The sequence below is a fragment of the Triticum aestivum genome, chromosome 5B (genome assembly GCF_018294505.1).
Source record: "Triticum aestivum cultivar Chinese Spring chromosome 5B, IWGSC CS RefSeq v2.1, whole genome shotgun sequence".
NCBI lineage: Eukaryota > Viridiplantae > Streptophyta > Magnoliopsida > Poales > Poaceae > Triticum > Triticum aestivum.
Window position 1 is genome coordinate 659,500,130 of NC_057807.1, and position 22,486 is coordinate 659,522,615.

The window sequence follows — 22,486 nt, forward strand, 5'->3', positions numbered from 1 at the left end:
CCCCCAAAAATCCCAAAAATTGACACAACACTCCTGTTGTTCTATTTTGACAATAAGAAAAAAAAATAAAATCGAGAAGAGGCAATGGATATCGTTTCATCCAGAAAGGTGAAACGTTCCCTACCGAAACCATCGGGCTTGTTGTGAGAAGCTCTGGTTTGTGAGAAGCATATCCCCAAACCTGCCCCAAATGGGACAAAAAATTTACCACAGCATGTTGATGCCGCTCCATTACAGCATGCCAAGTTTCATGGATTTCAGACGAACTTTGGATTTACTAGAATTTAAAAACCAGGTATCTCAATGTTTGCGTCCGAGTGACGGTGGTAGGGTGTTTGACATTCGTTCCCATTTCTTGCATGGGACCTAATAAGCATGCAACCAAGGACACATATTTGAATTTTCAACTAATTTATATGCATTAGAGCATGTGCATGTAGTTCAGATTTGAATTATGCACATGAATGCATAGAAAACTCAGTTAATGTATAAAAATGTCCAAGCGAACCCTGAAAAATCCCAAAAATTGACACAACACTCCTGTTGTTCTATGTTGACACTAAGAAAAAATTTGAAATCGAGAAGATGCAACGGATATCATTTCGTCCAGAAAGGTGAAACGTTCCCTACCGAAACCATCATACTTTTTGTGAGAGAAGCTATGGTTTGCGAGAAGCTTATACCATAACCTGGCCTAAATGGGACAATATTTTTTTACCCCAGCATCTTGATGTTGTTCCATGATAGCATGCCAAGGTTCATGAATTTCAGACGAGTTTTCTATTTACTAGAATTACAAAAGCAAGCACCTCAACATTTGCCGGAGACCCACGGTGCCGTGGTGTTTGAAATTCATCCCATTTCTTGAATGGGACGTAAGCATCAACCCAAGGAAACATATATCATTTTACAACCCATTTTGGTGCACCGGAGCATGTGCATGTGGTTTCATTTTGAATTGTGCACCTGAAATGCCTAGAAAACCAAGTTACCGTATAAAAATGTCCAAACGAACCCTGAATAATTCCAAATTTTTTGACGACGCACCTATAGTTGCATGTTCACTATAGATAGAAGTTCTCGCAAATCAAACACCATCCTTTGGAGCTGTGACCCCATTATGTAATTTAAATCAAGATGAAAAATCAAGTAGATCTCACACAGTTTATTATCAACAACTGTGTGAGATGCAGTACAAAATATCCTGGAGCACCGTCGGTGTATAGTACACCTATGGCTTACTCGAGAAGGTTCGTTGGCTACAGTCCACAGCCCGCTCTGAATAAGGGGCCATGTCTGATGACACTTTGCGCGCCAGTTTTTTTGCTGAAGCGATTCCAAATTTTCGGCTTCCGCGGAAATATCTACCTCCCCGCCCCCTCCACCTTACCAAAAGCCACATTTCCCCTGTTTCCTCCTTCCTTTCCAAGTTGAAACCTTCACTCCTTGGTTGCAGCGCTGCCTCCTCGCCGACGACCCTCCTTCATGCTGCTCGGCCTCGCCTATCCAGGCAGGTAATCCAGACCCGAGCCCCATCCACCTCCTCCTTCCACATCCCACATGCCTCGACCGCCGGCACGAGCGCGACACCTTCCACCAAAATCACCGACCCCTCCACCAAATAAGTGCCGTCCTAAGCCATGGTGTATGCAGTATAGCTAGCATCTCAAGGAGCATTTGGCAGCGGACAAGCATATCACGACCACACGCGCGGATGAGGTCGTGATGGCTGCCATTCGTGTCAACCTCCAGATCTTGGAGGAGCACCTCGTTGTCGAGGCCACCATCAACGCCTCGCACACCGACGTCGTGGCGCGGCTGGCTGCTTTGAACGACAGTTCATGGCGTTTTCTCGAGGCCACTGTCGGTGCCTTTGACGAAGACTACCAGGTGTTTTCTCGGTGTGCACGTGCTTACCTCATCTCGAGAGCTAGCAGGTTGGTTCCCGGAGCGGCTCAGGCAACTCACCACTACAACGAGGGCACCCACGATGCGGAGGACTCGCCCTCTTCCATGTCCAAGGAGCCAATCGTCATTGATATCTCCGACAATGAGTAGTTTGTCTTATTAGCTCACTATAAGGACCCATGTTCACTTTGCTAGCTATTGCCTTTCCTTAACAAATTCTAGTGAATTGTGCTATCTACTTTTACCATGCAATCTTCTGCTCTAGTGTATATGTTTTATATGTCATGCAATGTGGTGTTCAGTTAACTGTTTGGTTCAATTCTGCAAATGTGATGTTCAATTCTTTAGGATGCAATTTTCCAAGTTGTCAAGCATGCTTGGTTTGGTTAACTATTTGATCTTCTATTAGGAGTATGTTATATTGTGCATTATGGTGCTCAGTTGACATTTGGTTCATTTGTTGTGGTGTTTAGTTAACTGTTTGGTTCAATTCTTGAATGCAATGTTCAATTATTGTGTGTGCATTCTGTTATTGTATACCATGTGAGAAATAAATTGAATTTGGCTGTTCTAAATACATGAGAAACAAATACAGTTGCTATATTTACAAGTTGTTAAGCATGCTTGGTTTGGTTAATTGTCTGATCTTCTATTAGGAGTATGTTATATTATGCAATGTGGTGCTCAGTTAACATTTGGTTCATTTGTTGTGGTGTTTAGTTAACTGTTTGGTTCAATTCTGCAATGCGATGTTCAATTATTGTGTGTGCATTCTGTTATTGTATACCATGTGAGAAATCAATCGAATTTGGGTGTACTAAATACATGAGAAACAAATACAATTGCTATATTTCCAAGTTGTTAAGCATGCCTGGTTTGGTTAACTATCTGATCTTCTATTAGGAGTATGTTATATTTGTGCAATGTGGTGCTCGGTTAACGGTTGGTTCCTTTGTTGTGGTGTTTAGTTAACTGCTTGGTTCAATTCGGCAATGCGATGTTCAATTGTTGTGGCTGCATTCTGTTATTGTATGCTATTATACCTTGTCTTTTTTATTCCTTTGCCCCATTTCTAGTATAGAGAAGATATTTATGCACATCCTTGTTTTCAGGCCTTTCCAAAACAGTTCACTGATGATTACCTCTCAAACCACCTGTATGGACGGTCAATCATCCACAGGCGCTGGCCTAAAGTTGCAAAGACCTTCAACACCAATGAAGGCTCAATATTCGCCTTCCGCTTCCGCAGTTTTCCCGATGAGATGCATTTGTCTATGTACCGTCTATGATGCTAATTTCGAAAGGTTTTAGATGTTGCATGTGAAACTTGGTGCTGGTGCTGTTGTGTAACGGGGTAGCTGAGTGCTGAAGTTATATCATGTTGTACTCTAATGTATTTCAATTATGAAATCATGCTTCCTTAATATGGGAATGAAATATAATATGTGTTTAATATGAATGTCAATTAGATTAATAAATGGATTATTAATAATAAGGAAATTAGCCTGCTAATTGGTTTTTGCTATTGCAAACAGTTATTGAGAAAATACCGTGGGCGATGACCTAAGGCAACGCACACAGTTTCTAGCAATAAACCATGTTGGATCGATGAGCAATCACACACAACATTCTCTTCAAAACTGTTTGCGTTAGGCCACCTTGAGCAAACGTTTACCACATAAAAGCTGTTTGTGATGGATAGCATTTGCCACACAGTTTATTATACACACCATGTGTGATGCATTCATGGCAAACGATAAAATTATTAGTATTGTGTGCGATGGGAAGGCCATCACAAACGATTTAACGGGGGAAATTGTGTGTGATGTACCTACGAACGGAAACGTTTTCCTTGCAGCGACTATGTGGGATGTATACACGACCGAAAACGTTTCGCGGGGACTGACCGTGTGCGATGAAATTACAACCAGAAATGATTTTGCCTGTATAATTGTATTTTTTAGCACTACTATACGTATAACCGTATTTGCTCGCTCGCCAGTCGCACACGACCTCAAATTGCCGAGCGTGTGTGCCAGGAGGGCATATCCCCGACGATTTCTGGGTCATGTGGGAAGGACCCCCCTATCGCCCACACTCACTAATTGACGGTTCTGAATGCCGTCGAGGAAAGGAGTTACAAACCATTTGTATAGCACCGACACGTACCAGTGTTACCTTTCCTTTCTTTGGGTGAATTAGTGTCTGCTGGGCTAGTTGCCTGAACCTGTCGTGTGTCGTTGTTTTTATTTCTCTATACCGGAACCGATAAATCGCGAGTGGACATGCCACCACGCGCGTCCAAAATCCACACCGCACGCTGCAGCGGTATGCGTGCAGCTTTAATACCCTCTGGCCGTATAAAGAATTTGCCTCGTCATATAGCATTCCGTATAGCGTGTGTATTTTCACCTGACACATGCAGTGCATGGCCCGCGAGGCAGCGCGTGCATTAATCCCACACCCAGCAGCCCAACGACAATAATTCAACTATCTGGCAGCCCATATGCGGGCAACGTATCTGGTGATACCGCAACTCAAGTGATGCAATGCTCTGATGGATCATGGGTCTTTCGATTATGTTGGAAGGGACGCGATGAAGGCACACATGATGAGCAGCCTCTCCATCGCAGAATATACAAAAACACTCTGATTCATGTTTTTAGTTAAGCATCGGGCCCTTTTCCTAGTAGTACTGTACTAGTTTATGAGCCTCAGTTTCACTTACGGGCAGAAAAAAGGCTTAGTTTCATTGCCCAGACACAGAAACTTAAACCTGGTTTTCGCTCATGTCTTGCTATTGTGCAATCCCCATATGAAATTATGCCATCTTCGTATTTTGCTTTTATACTGCTAAAAGTTCAACAAAATAAATCTAGTAATGTTTTGGTTACTTTGCCCGTGAAACACTAATAGTAGTCTGGCATGTCTAGTCCGTAAATTTGCATATAATGTCAATTATGATAATCCACAAAGAGTACTATTATAAACGAACATTTTCGCTGTTGGTCTTCACATATTCCATGTGCCTTTCTAGCTTGTACAATCTGAAACCAGTTGGACAACTGACCTAGTACATGCTATATTTGCTTTCACGGAAGCTAACTGAGTTTTTTGTACAGAATGTACAAGCAAGCATTTCCAGCTATCTTAATGAGGAACTGAATCTAATTGAGTGAATGTTGTGGTTAATTAAAATGCACAGCTTTTTTTTCTAAGTTGACACCTACAGGTTAGAATGTGTATATGGTTTTTACCAGTAGAGGGTGTCACTTTTTTTCTTGTGATAACAAGGTTACATGCATCATTTCACGCATGCTCCTGCTAAATAAACAATGGGCAAAATTAAGGAAATCCGAAAATCCTCATCTCCCCATTCCCTTGGGCTTAATTAAGTATAGAATTCAGAGTGCTTCTGGTATATTGTGCGGTGGAGGAGCTGGTCATCACCCTTGCATTTATCATGTCCCTCTAAATATGATCTAGCGGTTCAAGATTCATTCGAGCATTGTAGCTCCTGAGATCCCGTATTACTAGATATGTCCTCCCCACATGCGATGCACATATTAAAGACACAACAGAGGAGTGAATACGCTCAGCTACCCCTGCGAAATGTAAATGCACCCAACAATCCATTGATGATCCGTCAACGCAACGGCCTCCTAGCTGCGTCTCTCGCGACAAAAAATTCGGAGAGATGCTTACGGGCGTGCCACAGCTAGAAGACGACGACGACAGCGATGGATTTTTCCTACTTGCTAAACACGAGAGAAGCGTGTAGTGGGTGTGTTGTGTAACCGATGCCGCTCTCTGTCTGTGCAGAGCTTATCTTCACACCTTGCTCTATTCGTCCATGGTTGACGGAAAGACGAGATACGCACTGCGAGAACCGAACTTGGGCAACAAATCAATTATGTCCACCCAACGCCCAAAGCAATTATTGGATCGGTTGGATGTCGCCTGGCCCGTGTATTCATAGAACATTAAATGCAGCCCTATCCCACACCATGGGCGTATAAATTGAGGTATTTGGGAAGCTGCTAATTAAGCTGCCCCGTATTCCCAGATGGCCTATTAAAAGTAGTCATCACGACGCACAGGCGGACGTCCTGAATATGGGCTGCGCGTGGCCGCATGTCCCAAAAATCCGCGTCGGTACCGGAACCTGCTACCTTGGCCTCACTGATCATATGCTTCATAATAGAAACTGGAGCCGGGATTGATCGCCTATTTTTCTATAAAACGATTATGCTTGCAGCTTGACACGAGTACTATCCTTCCCAATCACCGCCATGACTTTTGCGCCTTTGATCATGTAGCATGTAGTAACATGTACTCAGAAGTCAAAAGACAGAGCTGGTCCAAGTTAGCATTAAGGACATGTACAATGGTTGATAAAATAATTTTATTTTAAATTTTACATGTAATTTAAAAATGACAAACAAAAGGTCTACAATGAGCCATCTTTTAGTTTTATTTTCAATAACTAGCCATTCCTAAAAATATGGTGAGACATATTGTGCTAAGAGATCATCTCTTATCTTTTCTTAAATAAAAAAAGACAAGTCTTTTCTTATGAGTTCTCTCTTCCACTCATCATTTGTCCTACTTGACACTTCTAAGATATCATTATTGTACATGCCCTAATAAATCTCGAGCTGCAGATTTCCTATTCAAGTTAACAGCCATGGTTTGGTCAGTGGCCTCCCTCGGTAGAACTAGAAGCATCGAGTTCGAGATACTGCGAGATGCTGCGACCCATTCCAAGCAGAGAAAGTGCGAGGAATCGTTCTTCGCCACAAAAAGGGCATCCACTATCTAGTAATTCCCCGAAGAAAATCAAACCAAATTGCTCTTGGACTTGATAGCTAACAACGCAATGCGCTCGCCTATAAATTGATCGCCAATTCACTCATCCTCTACCATATCTCACCCCACCCCCTCCCCTCCCCTCGCTACTATATCTATCCATGGCGGCGACACCGGTGATGCCGGCGAAGAGCGTGGACAAGCCGCTCTTCACCGAGACGTTCAATGTCCCGGCCAGCTCCGCCGACTACGCCACCTTCATCAATGGCGTCCGCAACAAGCTCGGTAACCCGGGCCATTTCTCCCACAACCGCCCCGTGCTGCCGCCGGTCGAGCCCAACGTCGCGCCGAGCAGGTGGTTCCACATCGTGCTCAAGACCTCGCCGGCTAGCACTGGGCTCACGCTCGCCACCCGCGCCGACAACCTCTACTGGGAGGGCTTCAAGAGCAGCGACGACACGTGGTGGGAGCTTACCCCGGGCCTCATCCCCGGCGCCACCTACCTCGGGTTCGGCGGCACCTACCGCGACCTCCTCGGCTACACTGACAAGCTGACCAACGTAGCTCTCGGCCGGCAGCAGATGGCCGACGCGGTGACCGCGCTCTACGGGCGTACCAAGGCCGACAAGACCTCTGGCCCGAAGCAGCAGCAGGCGAGGGAGGCGGTGACGACGCTGCTCCTCATGGTGCACAAGGCCACGCGGTTCCAGACCATGTCGGGGTTCGTGGCCGGCCTGCTGCACCCCAAGGCGGTGGAGAAGAAGAGTGGGAAGATCTCCGACGAGCTAAAGGCCCAGGTGAACGGGTGGCAGGACTTATCCGAAAAGCTGCTGAAGACGGATGCGAAGCCCCCGCCGGGAAAGTCGCCAGCGAAGTTCACGCCGATCGAGAAGATGGGCGTGAGGACGGCGGAGCAGGCGGCCGCCACGCTGGGGATCCTGCTGTTCGTCGAGGTGCCGGGTGCGTTGACGGTGGCCCAGGGGCTGCTGCTGTTTCGTGCGCGTGGGGGAAAATAGTTAGTTTTGCAGGTATATCTGCATGAGTATATTGTATGTATAATTCGAATAAACATGCTACAGAGCGTGGGACTGATATAAATAAATAAATAAACATGTTTCAGAGTGAGTGCATGATATAAATAAATAAATAAACATGTTACAAAGTGGGTGAGTTCATGTTGTATTCAACAATAAAATTGCTATCTCCTTTTTTGCTGTCTTTGCTGTTTCTCCTCTTCCTCCTGTACTCCTTACCTCTTTCCCACCTTTTCTCTTTCACTCCTTCCCTTGTGACCTTGCACCTGGGTGCATTTCACAAGTTTGATGTAACATGTTACTTTCACAGGCTTTTCAGCCTGTTTTGAAATATAAGGTTGGCCTTGAGCCACCTTTTCTTTCAAAACATAAAAATAAAATTGCTATCTAACATATGTTTTTGCTTTAGTGAGTATCCATTGGACAAGAATAAAAAAACATGATCTAGTGCGCTTAGCCCACTGGAACCCACCTTACCCTATTAGTTAGCCCTTCTCATAGTGTTCTCATGCATGGACGAGTAGAGGGTGGCGGGCGCGTCTTTATCTTGCCTCTATTTTATTTTAGAATTTATCTTGAATCTAGTCTTAAAAATTTATCTTGCCCCTAGTTAGACTTGTTTTTAGCGGTTTTCTCTAGTGAGATGAAAGAACGACTCGTCTCAAAGGAGCTCATACGAGCCGGGCCAGTCGAGGGTAGTTGGTTCATTTCTAATGTTCTTTTGGTTCCGTTTGTTACTCCTTTTCCATTTTCGATTTTTTTTTGGAATATTTTAAGTATATATCTTTGAAAAAAATCTTTGACTTAGAAAAGTTCACCGCGTATTAAAACGATCACGTAATGAGAAAACAATCTTCGCATAATTTGATAAAAACAGTTAATATCATTCAAATAATTGTTCAACATATTTATAAAATGTGACGCGTTGCGTAATATGTTCAGGCTTTTTAAAAAATGTTTATAGAATGTAAAAATTTGGTACCCTAATTTTGCAATAATGTTCATACAAGTAAAAAAAATGTTCATAACACTTACAAAATATATTGCAAATTTGAAATAAACTCATCGTATTTATGGAAAATGTTCAATGTATTAAAAAAATGTTCACTATGTATTTTAAAAAGTTGAGTGTTCATTTGACAAATGTTCAACATATATTAATAAAAATGTTAAAACTTTATTCGGAAAATGTTCAATGTGTATCTGATTTTTTTCAACCTATATAAAAACGTTCAATGTGCATTTGACAAATGTCCAAAATGTATTCAGTTAAAATGTTCAACATGTATGAGAAAAAAATGTTCAATGGCTATCTAAAAATTGGACAACGTGTATACCAATAATGTTCAACCTGTAGTGAAAACTTGGCACGTATTTGAAAAAATAAATAAATAAGAAAAGAAAAAACAAACAGAGAGAAAGAAAAATGATGAAAACACACAGAAACAAAGAAGAAGAAAAATGCATGGAAGATTCTAAAACCGGCCGGAAATAGTCCATAGAAGATTTTCAAAAGGGAAAGAGGAAATAAAACCGACATAGCCTCATTTGCTCCTGGTGGAAACTAAGATTGAAACAAAAAGGTTAAATAGTTCGGAAAAAACTGAAAGTTTTCGGCATCCAAGATGCTTGGGCGGACTAGGAGTGTGCAATATTTCTATGGTCCATATTTCTTTTTGCGACGAGCTCATCGAATGTCATTTTGGATTTAAACAATGGGTCCAAATCATTGGATGTGTATTGAAGCAAACTAACGGTTATTTTAGCTATGTAATCCAGTTAACCCCCCGTTCAATTTTCTGTACTAGTGATGTTTCAAGTTTCATTGTGTACTTGTCACAATTAGGACTGCCTTGATGTGCGATGTGAGAGTAAAAGAAAGAGGTTACTGCAGGTATGAAGGCACACTACTAGTGTACATGACAGTAATGTGACCGGGGCACGCCACTGATAACCAATTTCCACCCGCCACTGATGACGATTTCCGCGGGGATGGTTGCCTGAACATGTCGCATGTCTTTGTTTTTATTTCTCCCTACCCGAGGCAGAACCTGCTACCTTTGCTCTGCCTGATCATTGGCTTCATAACAGAAAAATAGAGCCGAGAGTGATCCTCCTGTTTCTCTATGAAAGATCATGTTTACAGCTCGACACAAGTACAATCCTTCTGGATTACTACTGTGACTTTTGCGCCTTTGATAATGTAACATATACTCAGAATTCCAAAGACAGAACTGATCCCTGCATCACTAAATCGAGACATGACATCCGCAGGTTTCTTATTCAAGTTAGTGGTAGAAGGATAGCGCTTAAGATGCTGCGACCGATTAATTCCAAGCTGAGAAAGTGTGATGAACTGATCTTCGGCATAAATAAAGGGATCATCCACTAGTTAATCCCCAGAAGAAAAACATGCCGTCTCCATTCCAGAACGATATTTCTGCGTAGCCGTGCAGTGCTGCAAATCAAACCAAATTGAATCTTGGCATCTCCTTCTTTGGACTAGCTAGCTAGGAAAGCAAGCATATGTAAAAGTGAAGGCGTGTAGGCGTATACATCTAGGTAAGGACGCGTGCATGTTATATAGATCAATAGGGTTGCAATTGGCGGCAGGTTATTTAGTAGGACAGACCCCTAAACCAAGCAATACAAAGATAAGGATCAGCTCCAAAAACGCCTTCGTGTAAGCATACGCACACACATCACGTAGTAGTATTAGCATTGACCTTAAGTCAAGCTATACAAAGATAAGGATCATCTCTGACAACCTGCCTTGTATACAACACACAAGCACAGCATCACGTACAAGTTACATATGACACGTACACGTATACAAAGCCTATCATTTGACAGCATGCACCTGTCGATCGCCTATAAATTCATCTCCAGTTCGTTCATCCTCTTCCATATCTCAACCCCTCTCGCTTGATAGTACGTCTCATCTAAGCCTCGTATCCATGGCGGCAAAGATGGCGAAGAACGTGGACAAGCCGCTCTTCACGGCGACGTTCAACGTCCAGGCCAGCTCTGCCGACTACGTCACCTTCATCAACGGCATCCGCAACAAGCTCCGCAACCCGGGGCACTCCTCCCACAACCGCCCCGTGCTGCCGCCGATCGAGCCCAACGTCCCGCCGAGCAGGTGGTTCCACATCGTGCTCAAGACATCGCCGGCAAGCACCGGGCTCACGCTCGCCACCCGCGCCGACAACCTCTACTGGGAGGGCTTCAAGAGCAGCGACGGCACCTGGTGGGAGCTCACCCCCGGACTCATCCCCGGCGCCACCCACGTTGGGTTCGGCGGCACGTATCGCGACCTCCTCGGCGACACCGACAAGCTGACCAACGTCGCTCTCGGCCGGCAGCAGATGGCGGACGCGGTGACCGCGCTCTACGGGCGCACCAAGGCCGACAAGACCTCCGGCCCGAAGCAGCAGCAGGCGAGGGAGGCGGTGACGACACTGCTCCTCATGGTGCACGAGGCCACGCGGTTCCAGACCGTGTCGGGGTTCGTGGCTGGAGTGCTGCACCCCAAGGAGAAGAAGAGCGGGAAGATCGGCAATGAGATGAAGGCCCAGGTGAACGGATGGCAGGACCTGTCCGAAGCGCTGCTGAAGACGGACGCGAAGCCCCCGCCGGGAAAGGCGCCAGCGAAGTTCACGCCGATCGAGAAGATGGGCGTGAGGACGGCGGAGCAGGCGGCCGCCACCCTGGGGATCCTGCTGTTCGTCCAGGTGCCCGGTGGGATGATGGTGGCCCAGGCGCTGGAGCTGTTTCATAAGAGTGGGGGGAAATAGGTAGTAGTTGTGCAGGTATATCTGCATGGGTATTGTACAAGTCGAATAAACATGTCACAGAGTGACTGAATGATATAAATAAATAAATGTCACAGAGTCAGTGAATGATATGAATAAATAAACATGTCTAGTTTATATTGGGTCCAACCATAGAATTGCTATCCAACATATGTTTTGCATATGCACATATCAGAAGCGCGAACTATGTTCATCCTTTTAGACTCCCAGGGGCTCATTTGGTTGTTGGGGTGAAAAAACCATGGGCAGTAAACTCCCCCAGGGGATTTCCCTGGTCATATGAGATCCTCCTCCTGCCATGTGAAATAACCCATTGCCATTTGGGCACCAAGGGAGAGTGAAGAGAGTGAAGGGAGAAGAGCAGAAGAACAGAGCGCCAAGGCGACTCAGATCATAAGAAAAGAGACGAGGGGAGCCCGGGAGAATTCTCCTGGAGTGCGGAGGTCGGAGCGAGCGGCCCGGGGATTTCGGGAGGATCGGGCTGAGAAAGCCCTTTCCACGATGTTACCAAATGGATCGCCTGAAAATCCGGGGTGTAGATTGCAGGCGGGTTTCTCGCCCGAGGAAAGGACAGGTATCCTGGCAGCAATGCTACATTCACGGACTAATACGGGGGGTTTACGAAGTGTTTGTGACTTGTTAGATGTTGATTGGATTAAGGGGGAGGAAGAGGCCCCACCCACCTGAAAATCAGAAGGGTGAAAAAGAATTAGAAGGAAGGGTCCGTAATGCCCCCGTAATGAGCCTGTGCGTTTAGCATTTTTGGTATCCCGGGGGATCCATGGTAACCAACTAGTGTACCACAAATTCCCCTCCAGAAAATCTACATATTTTAGTACTTTTTGGCCAGAAAATTCTCACACTTACATACACGGTTATATTGTTTTTCTTTATTTAAAAGGGAGGAAAGCCCCACATAATGATGCATGCAGCCAATTTATTAACCAAAAGTATGCAAACGGAGTCTAAGGGCCAGTACTGGCTCACAAAAGGAGCACAAGAACAGTAATGATAAAAAGATGCCACAGCCGGCGAAAAAACAAGTTAAGATGACTAAACACCTAGCCTATTATTAGTTCGCCATTTAAATTGGTTGGAGATAACCCGTGCTACCGTCTCCCAATGGTTGCACCCAGTAACCAAAAGCCCCCTAGAGTCCGCATGAGTGAGTAACGACCACGTACGGATCCAAGCAGTGGCTATGTGGATAACCTGCAAAAGTTGATAAAGTTTTTTCCATTAAAGATCATATCACCTTTGCAGTTTCATATAGCCCAAAACAATGCACATATCCCTATCCGAATATGTCCTGCAATATTTGAATCCGCTCCATTTAGCCATGTCCCAAATAACGTGTTACTAATTGAAGGATTAATGTTGAAGTCTATATGTATCGTACGCCATACAAGTTTGGCTTATATTGTGCCATTTCAATATTTTATTTGTCGATTTTATGTTTATATACAGTTGGTATTCATTGAATAGGTGGATTTCCTGGGAGAGAAGGTGCAAAGCTTCAAGGCCAGACCCCACAAGGAGTTGATGACTCAGTATAGCAACCCTGACGAGATTGGGACAGTACCCCGCCGGAGACAGGGACAACGCGGTTGTTCTAGTGCCACTGGTTCCTGCGAGGGCGAGGGTTCACATGTTTGGGGTGCTTTTTTACAATCCACATGTTTGGAGGTGTTAAGGGCATCTCCAACCACAACCCATAAAATTTCTCCTGCATTCGTCTGGGACAGGGGGAAGGGGCAGTCCGTGGACATGGATGCAAGAGGGGGCCATCCAACGCTGCCCGAAGACATTTCAACCCGCATTTCAACTAGCTGGACGAAATTCATGTACACCGGCTCCAGGGTGGACAGCGCTGTCATAAAGGCCAGTGGGCGTGTCGGTGCTGGTTGCGGACGTCCGGCAATGCCACTGTGGCGGCCCTAGACGTACAACGGCAGCAGCAGAGGTGGAGCGTGCAGATGCAAAGCAAGGGGGAGAAGGGTGCGGAGTGGAAGGAAATGAAACCGAGAGGGTGATTGGGTGGGCCGGGGGTGTCGGTTTCCTACATGGCTGCTGCTGGTTTGAACTTTTTTTATTAACTTGAACAAAAATATCTGTATTTCGAAAAATGTTGACGAATTTGAAAAATGTTTCTGGATTTTAGAAATTGTTCATTAATTTGAAAAAAGTGATCACAAGTTTGAAAAAATGTTTCCTCATTTTTGAAAATGTTCCTGAATTTCACAAAATGTCCCTGCATTTTAGAGAATGTTCAAAAAATTAAAATATGGGGCATATTCCTTTTATGCTTTTACTCCTACATTTTATACGAAATTGTAAAAAATGTTAAAAAAATAGAGAAAAGAAAAAAGGAAAGAAAAATAAAATGGGAAGCTTATAGAAAAAACATAAAAGGAAAAAAAAGGGTCTATGAAGGTTCTAGTACTTTTCTATAAACGGGGAACACACTAAAAACCTCGAACTGGGCTGGCACAATATAGTGCCTACAATTGCGTGAGGGTGTGCCTTTGCTCGCTAACTGTTGACCTATGCTGGGATTCAGAATTATCGTCTTTATCTTGCCTCTAGTGAGATTTTTTTTCTTGAGAATTCTCGCCCAACTTCATTGGTGAATCAAAATGTTCTAGTGAGATGGAAGAAAAACTCGTCACAAGGGAGTTCATGGCGGCCGGCCAGTCCGGAGTTGTTGGTTTGGTTCATTCATTCCTTTTATTCATTTGGTTTCGTCTTTTTACTTTTACTTTTTTCCTTACTTATTTTTATTTATTTTTGAAAATATTTGACTTAATTTCAAAAAAATCACTGTGCATTACAAGTTATGGAGGTGATGTGGAAGGTACTCGACCAATTCATCGCCTGAAGATGAAGGAACTCAAGTGCAATATAGCCGCGGAGCAGGCGCTCCATGTTATCCTTTGGGATGCGGACGACAACGAGTTCGAGGTGCTTCAGTCGTGGTAGAAAAAGAGCGGGCGCGTCATTAAGGGGATGGCAGTTGGTGAACTTGGCGAGGCGCACCGTGGGTGCGAAGCGGAGCACGGATGTTGGCAGCGAGTGCATATGCCCATTATTAAAAATGAGCTTCTCGAGCTGATCTATGGCGGGGGATCGTAATCACTCGTCAAGCTTGGCTCGGTCCTTCCCATTGGAACGGAACTTGCCCGTGATAAGGTCTCTGATTGGGCCATGGTGACTGCCGAGGATCGAGGAGAATGCATCCAAGCTTTTGCGATAGCCATGGCAGAGCTCGTCAGCGTCGAGGTGGTCGACAGGGGTGAGGAGCCTTAGGGGCGCCACCGCCAGGAAAGGGCGGCTGTCCTTGCCCCATATTTGATTGGGGGGAGGAATATGATGACTCTCAACATATCATCGGGGATGTTTTTGATGAAGTCTAGGTCTACTGGAGTCGCTTGCGGTTCTTTCTCGACCCGCCTCCGCTTGTTGGCAGCCTCGTTCTCCACCTCGGCGGCGGCGACGGAAACCTCTATCTCCATATTCACGCCATGCTCCAGTGCACATTGAGGACTGAGAGCGGCGTCGAGGATGCGGGTGGAGAGAGAGGATTGTGTGTGTGGCAAGGATGGGGGGTGCGGCCGCTCGGGCGCGCCATTAATACAGACCAGTGGGAGCGAGCCGGGTGGCAGTCAAAGGTTGTCTCGCTTCCTGATGAGCCTGCGCGGCGGACTTCTAGCATTCCTATACCATCATTTCACAGAGCGAGGCGGACGCGCCATTAATATGGAGGAGTGGGAGCAAGGTGGGCGGCGGTCAAAGGGCTGGCTCGCCTCCCAGTGAGCCTGCGTGGCGAACTACTGGCACGCCTACCGTCGTTTCACACAACTACTAGCACGCCCCATACGGTGAGTGCGTACCAAACACGCGCATGAATTAGATAGTGGTAGTGATTTTAGTTGTAAAAATTAGATAGTGCTAGTGATTTTTAGCTGCATATTTTGACAAATCACATTGTCTCTTGGCTTAGCGCCGAAGTCTGGCTTTAATTTGCATACCATATTCAATCTGAACCGTTTGTGTTGAAGAGATGCACAAATCCTGTGTTAAACAGCTCGCACGCTTCCCGGTGAGCCTCTCGGTCAGCCTACGCACCGGACTGCACTCGCACGCCTCCCGTTCAGTCAAGCAGCTGTCCGCACGGCACCTCCTGTAGCCATTAAAACCAAGACATGTGGCATCATGTAAATGCTTAAGAGAACGCACACGATTTGAATTATACAAACGTTTGAGATATTAAAGTGGCAGCTATTTGTTTCAAAATGCCTTTGTTGGCTGTTATTCGAGTGCATCTTCTCTCAAAATGGACACCAAAAACACCACAGCATGTCAGTGCCATTACATGATAGTATGCCAAGTTCCATGAATTTCAGACGAGTTTTGGATTTAGTAGAATTTAGAAACAAAGTATCTCAATGTTTTGCCGGCAATCAACGGTGCCCTGGTGTTTGAAATTCATTCCCATTTCTTCCATGAGACCTAAGCATGCACCCAAGGACACAGATTTGATTTTTCAACCAATTTATATGCATTGAAGCATGTGCATGTAGTTCAAACTTGAATTATGCACATAAATGCATTGAACACTCAATTAATGCATAAAAATGTCCAAACGAACCCCGAAAATCCCAAAAATTGACACAACACTCCTGTTGTTCTCTGTTGAGACTAGAAAATTTTTGAAAGCAATAAGAGGCAGCAGATATTGTTTCGTCCCCTAAGGTGGGACGTTCCCTACCGAAACCATCAGGCTTGTTGTGAGAAGCTCTGGTTTGTGAGAAGCTTATACCCAAACCTGCCCTAAATGGGACAAAAAAATTACCACTGCATGTTGATGCCGCTCCATGATAGCATGCCAAGTTTCATGAATTTCATATGAGTTTTGGATTTACTAGAATTTAAAAACAAGGAATCTCAATGTCTGCAGCCGAGTGACGGTGGCAGGGTGTTTGACATTCGTTCCCATTTCCTGCATGAGACCTAAGCATGCAACCAAGGACACATATTTGAATTTTCAACCAATTTATATGCGTTAGAGCATGTGCCTATAGTTCAAATTTGAATTATGCACATGAATGCATAGAAAACTCGGTTAATGCATAAAAATGTCCAAACAAACCCCGAAAATCCCAAGAATTGACACAACACTCGTGTTGTTCTATGTTGACACTAGAAATTTTTTGAAAGCAATAAGAGGCAGCGGATACCGTTTCATCCCCAAAGGTGGGACGTTCCCTACCGAAACCATCAGGCTTGTTGTGAGAAGCTCTGATTTGTGAGAAGCATATCTCCAAACCGGCCCCAAATGGGACAAAAATATTACCACGACATGTTGTTGCCGCTCCATGATAGCATGCCAAGTTTCATGAATTTCAGACGAGTTTTGCATTTACTAGAATCTAAAAACTAGGTATCTCAAAGTTTGCGGCCGAGTGACGGTGGCAGGGTGTTTGATATTCATTCCCATTTCTTGCATGGGACCTAATTAAGCATGCAACCAAGGACATAAATTTGGATTTTCAACCAATTTATATGCATTAGAGCATGTGCGTGTAGTTCACATTTGAAATATGCACATGAACACATAGAATCAGTTAATGTATAAAAATGTCCATGCGAACACCCAAAAATCCCAAAAATTGACACAAACACTCCTGTTGTTCTATGTTGACACTAGGAAAAAAAGTTGAAATCAAGAAGAGGCAATGGATTTCGTTTTGTCCAGAAAGGTGAAACATTCCCTACCAAAACCATCGGGCTTGTTGTGAGAAGCATATCTCTAAACCTGCCCCAAATGGGACAAAAAAATTACCACAACATGTTGATGCCGCTCCATGACAGCATGCCAAGTTTCATGAATTTTAGACGAGCTTTGGATTCACTAAAATTTAAAAACCAGGTATCTCAATGTTTGCGACTGACTGACGGTGGCAGGGTGTTTGACATTTGTTCCCATTTCTTGCATGGGACCTAATAAGCATGCAACCAAGGACACAGATTTGAATTTCCAACTAATTTATATGCATTAGAGCATGTGCATGTAGTTCAAATTTGAATTATGCACATGAATGCATAGAAAACTCAGTTAATGTATAAAAATGTCCAAGCGAACCCCCAAAAATCCCAAAAATTGACACAACACTCCTGTTGTTCTATGTTGACAATAGGAAAAAAAATAAAATTGAGAAGAGGCAATGGATATCGTTTCATCCAGAAAGGTGAAACGTTCCCTACCGAAACCATCGGGCTTGTTGTGAGAAGCTCTGGTTTGTGAGAAGCATATCCCCAAACCTGCCCCAAATGGGATAAAAAATTTACCACGGCATGTTGATGCCGCTCCATTACAGCATGCCAAGTTTCATGGATTTTAGACGAACTTTGGATTTACTAGAATTTAAAAAACCAGGTATCTCAATGTTTGCGTCCGAGTGACGGTGGTAGGGTGTTTGACATTCGTTCCCATTTCTTGCATGGGACCTAATAAGCATGCAACCAAGGACACATATTTGAATTTTCAACTAATTTATATGCATTAGAGCATGTGCATGTAGTTCAGATTTGAATTATGCACATGAATGCATAGAAAACTCAGTTAATGTATAAAAATGTCCAAGCGAACCCCGAAAAATTCCAAAAATTGACACAACACTCCTGTTGTTCTATGTTGACACTAAGAAAAAAATTTGAAATCAAGAAGATGCAACGGATATCATTTCGTCCAGAAAGGTGAAACGTTCCCTACCGAAACCATCATACTTTTTGTGAGAGAAGCTATGGTTTGCGAGAAGCTTATACCATAACCTGGCCTAAATGGGACAATATTTTTTTACCCCAGCATCTTGATGTTGTTCCATGATAGCATGCCAAGGTTCATGAATTTCAGACGAGTTTTCTATTTACTAGAATTACAAAAGCAAGCACCTCAACATTTGCCGGAGACCCACGGTGCCGTGGTGTTTGAAATTCATCCCCATTTCTTGAATGGGACGTAAGCATCAACCCAAGGAAACATATATCATTTTCCAACTCATTTTGGTGCACCGGAGCATGTGCATGTGGTTTCATTTTGAATTGTGCACCTGAAATGCCTAGAAAACCAAGTTACCGTATAAAAATGTCCAAACGAACCCTGAATAATTCCAAATTTTTTGACGACGCACCTATAGTTGCATGTTCACTACAGATAGAAGTTCTCGCAAATCAAACACCATCCTTTGGAGCTGTGACCCCATTATGTAATTTAAATCAAGATGAAAAAATCAAGAAGATCTCACACAGTTTATTATCACCAACTGTGTGAGATGCAGTACAAAATATCCTGGAGCACCGTTGGTGTATAGTACACCTATGGCTTACTCGAGAAGGTTCGTTGGCTACAGTCCACAGCCCGCTCTGAATAAGGGGCCATGTCTGATGACACTTTGCGCGCCAGTTTTTTCGCTGAAGCGATTCCAAATTTTCGGCTTCCGCGGAAATATCTACCTCCCCGCCCCCTCCACCTTACCAAAAGCCATATTTCCCCTATTTCCTCCTTCCTTTCGAAGTTGAAACATTCACTCCTTAGTTGCAGCGCCGCCTCCTCGCCGACGACCCTCCTTCATGCTGCTCGGCCTCGCCTATCCAGGCAGGTAATCCAGACCCGAACCCCATCCACCTCCTCCTTCCACATCCCACATGCCTCGACCGTCGGCGCGAGCGCGACACCTTCCACCAAAATCACCGACCCCTCCACCAAATAAGTGTCGTCCTAAGCCATGGTGTATGCAGTATAGCCAGCATCTCAAGGAGCATTTGGCAGCGGACAAGCAAAGCACGACCGCACGCGCGGATGAGGTCGTGATGGCTGCCATTCGTGCCAACCCCCAGATCTTGGAGGAGCACCTCGTCGTCAAGGCCACCATCAACGCCTCGCACACCGACGTCGTGGCGCGGCTGGCTGCTTTGAACGACAGTTCATGGCGTTTTCTCGAGGCCACCGTCGGTGCCTTTGACGAAGACTACCAGGTGTTTTCTCGGCGTGCACGTGCTTACCTCATCTCGAGAGCTAGCAGGTTGGTTCCCGGAGCGGCTCAGGCAACTCACCACTACAACGAGGGCACCCACGATGCGGAGGACTCGCCCTCTTCCATGTCCAAGGAGCCAATCGTCATTGATATCTCCGACAATGAGTAGTTTGTCTTATTAGCTCACTATAAGGACCCATGTTCACTTTGCTAGCTATTGCCTTTCCTTAACAAATTCTAGTGAATTGTGCTATCTATTTTTACCATGCAATCTTCTGCTCTAGTGTATATGTTTTATATGTCATGCAATGTGGTGTCCAGTTAACTGTTTGGTTCAATTCTGCAAATGTGATGTTCAATTCTTTAGGATGCAATTTTCCAAGTTGTCAAGCATGCTTGGTTTGGTTAACTATTTGATCTTCTATTAGGAGTATGTTATATTGTGCATTATGGTGCTCAGTTGACGTTTGGTTCATTTGTTGTGGTGTTTAGTTAACTGTTTGGTTCAATTCTTGAATGCAATGTTCAATTATTATGTGTGCATTCTGTTATTGTATACCATGTGAGAAATAAATTGAATTTGGCTGTTCTAAATACATGGGAAACAAATACAGTTGCTATATTTACAAGTTGTTAAGCATGCTTGGTTTGGTTAACTGTTTGATCTTCTATTAGGAGTATGTTATATTATGCAATGTGGTGCTCAGTTAACATTTGGTTCATTTGTTGTGGTGTTTAGTTAACTGTTTGATTCAATTCTGCAATGCGATGTTCAATTATTGTGTGTGCATTCTGTTATTGTATACCATGTGAGAAATCAATCAAATTTGGGTGTACTAAATACATGAGAAACAAATACAATTGCTATATTTCCAAGTTGTTAAGCATGCCTGGTTTGGTTAACTATCCGATCTTCTATTAGGAGTATGTTATATTTGTGCAATGTGGTGCTCGGTTAACGGTTGGTTCCTTTGTTGTGGTGTTTAGTTAACTGCTTGGTTTAATTCGGCAATGCGATGTTCAATTGTTGTGGCTGCATTCTGTTATTGTATGCTATTATATCTTGTCTTTTTTATTCCTTTGCCCCATTTCTAGTATAGAGAAGATATTTATGTACATCCTTGTTTTCAGGCCTTTCCAAAACAGTTCACTGATGATTACCTCTCAAACCACCTGTATGGACGGTCAATCATCCACAGGCGCTGGCCTAAAGTTGCAAAGACCTTCAACACCAATGAAGGCTCAATATTCGCCTTCCGCTTCCGCAGTTTTCCCGATGAGATGCATTTGTCTATGTACCGTCTATGATGCTAATTTTGAAAGGTTCTAGATGTTGCATGTGAAACTTGGTGCTGGTGCTGTTGTGTAACGGGGTAGCTGAGTGCTGAAGTTATATCATGTTGTACTCTAATGTATTTCAATTATGAAATCATGCTTCCTTAATATGGGAATGAAATATAATATGTGTTTAATATGAATGTCAATTAGATTAATAAATGGATTATTAATAATAAGGAAATTAGCCTGCTAATTGGTTTTTGCTATTGCAAACAGTTATTGAGAAAATACCGTGGGCGATGACCTAAGGCAACGCACACAGTTTCTAGCAATAAACCATGTTGGATCGATGAGCAATCACACACAACATTCTCTTCAAAACTGTTTGCGTTAGGCCACCTTGAGCAAACGTTTACCACATAAAAGCTGTTTGTGATGGATAGCATTTGCCACACAGTTTATTATACGCACCATGTGTGATGCATTCATGGCAAACGATAAAATTATTAGTATTGTGTGCGATGGGAAGGCCATCACAAACGATTTAACGGGGGAAATTGTGTGTGATGTACCTACGAACGGAAACGTTTTCCTTGCAGCGACTATGTGGGATATATACACGAACGAAAACGTTTCGCGGGGACTGACCGTGTGCGATGAAATTACAACCGGAAATGATTTTGCCTGTATAATTGTATTTTTAGAACTACTATACGTATAACCGTATTTGCTCGCTCGCCAATCGCACACGACCTCAATTTGCCGAGCGTGTGTGCCAGGAGGGCATATCCCCGACGATTTCTGGGTCGTGTGGGAAGGACCCCCCTATCGCCCACACTCACTAATTGACGGTTCTGAATGCCGTCGAGGAAAGGGGTTACAAACCATTTGTATAGCACCGACACGTACCAGTGTTACCTTTCCTTTCTTTGGGTGAATTAGTGTCTGTTGGGCTAGTTGCCTGAACCTGTCGTGTGTCGTTGTTTTTATTTCTCTATACCGGAACCGATAAATCGCGAGTGGACATGCCACCACGCGCGTCCAAAATCCACACCGCACGCTGCAGCGGTATGCGTGTAGCTTTAATACCCTCTGGCCGTATAAAGAATTTGCCTCGTCGTATAGCATTCCGTATAGCGTGTGTATTTTCACCTGACACATGCAGTGCATGGCCCGCGAGGCAGCGCGTGCATTAATCCCACACCCAGCAGCCCAACGACAATAATTCAACTATCTGGCAGCCCATATGCGGGCAACGTATCTGGTGATACCGCAACTCAAGTGATGCAATGCTCTGATGGATCATGGGTCTTTCGATTATGTTGGAAGGGACGCGATGAAGGCACACGTGATGAGCAGCCTCTCCATCGCAGAATATACAAAAACACTCTGATTCATGTTATTAATTAAGCATCAGGCCCTTTTCCTAGTAGTACTGTACTTGTTTATGAGCCTCAGTTTCACTTACGGGTAGAAAAAAGGCTTAGTTTCATTGCCCAGACACAAAAACTTAAACCTGGTTTTCGCTCATGTCTTGCTATTGTGCAATCCCCATATGAAATTATGCCATCTTCGTATTTTGCTTTTATACTGCTAAAAGTTCAACAAA

The 22,486-nt window shown here is 44.1% G+C and overlaps 2 protein-coding genes across 2 annotated transcripts; both read left to right on the forward strand.

The window, feature by feature from the left end:
• The first annotated feature begins 6,855 nt into the window (after positions 1 to 6,855).
• On the forward strand, positions 6,856 to 7,875 carry LOC123117474 (protein synthesis inhibitor II). Its single transcript, XM_044538223.1, has one exon. The coding sequence runs from the start codon at positions 6,879 to 6,881 to the stop codon at positions 7,731 to 7,733; it is 855 nt and encodes a 284-aa protein (XP_044394158.1). The 5' UTR covers positions 6,856 to 6,878; the 3' UTR covers positions 7,734 to 7,875.
• A 2,783-nt stretch (positions 7,876 to 10,658) lies between these two features.
• On the forward strand, positions 10,659 to 11,683 carry LOC123117475 (protein synthesis inhibitor II). The gene has a single exon (XM_044538224.1). It carries the CDS (start codon positions 10,709 to 10,711, stop codon positions 11,546 to 11,548), a length of 840 nt encoding a protein of 279 aa, XP_044394159.1. The 5' UTR covers positions 10,659 to 10,708; the 3' UTR covers positions 11,549 to 11,683.
• Positions 11,684 to 22,486: the final 10,803 nt, after the last annotated feature.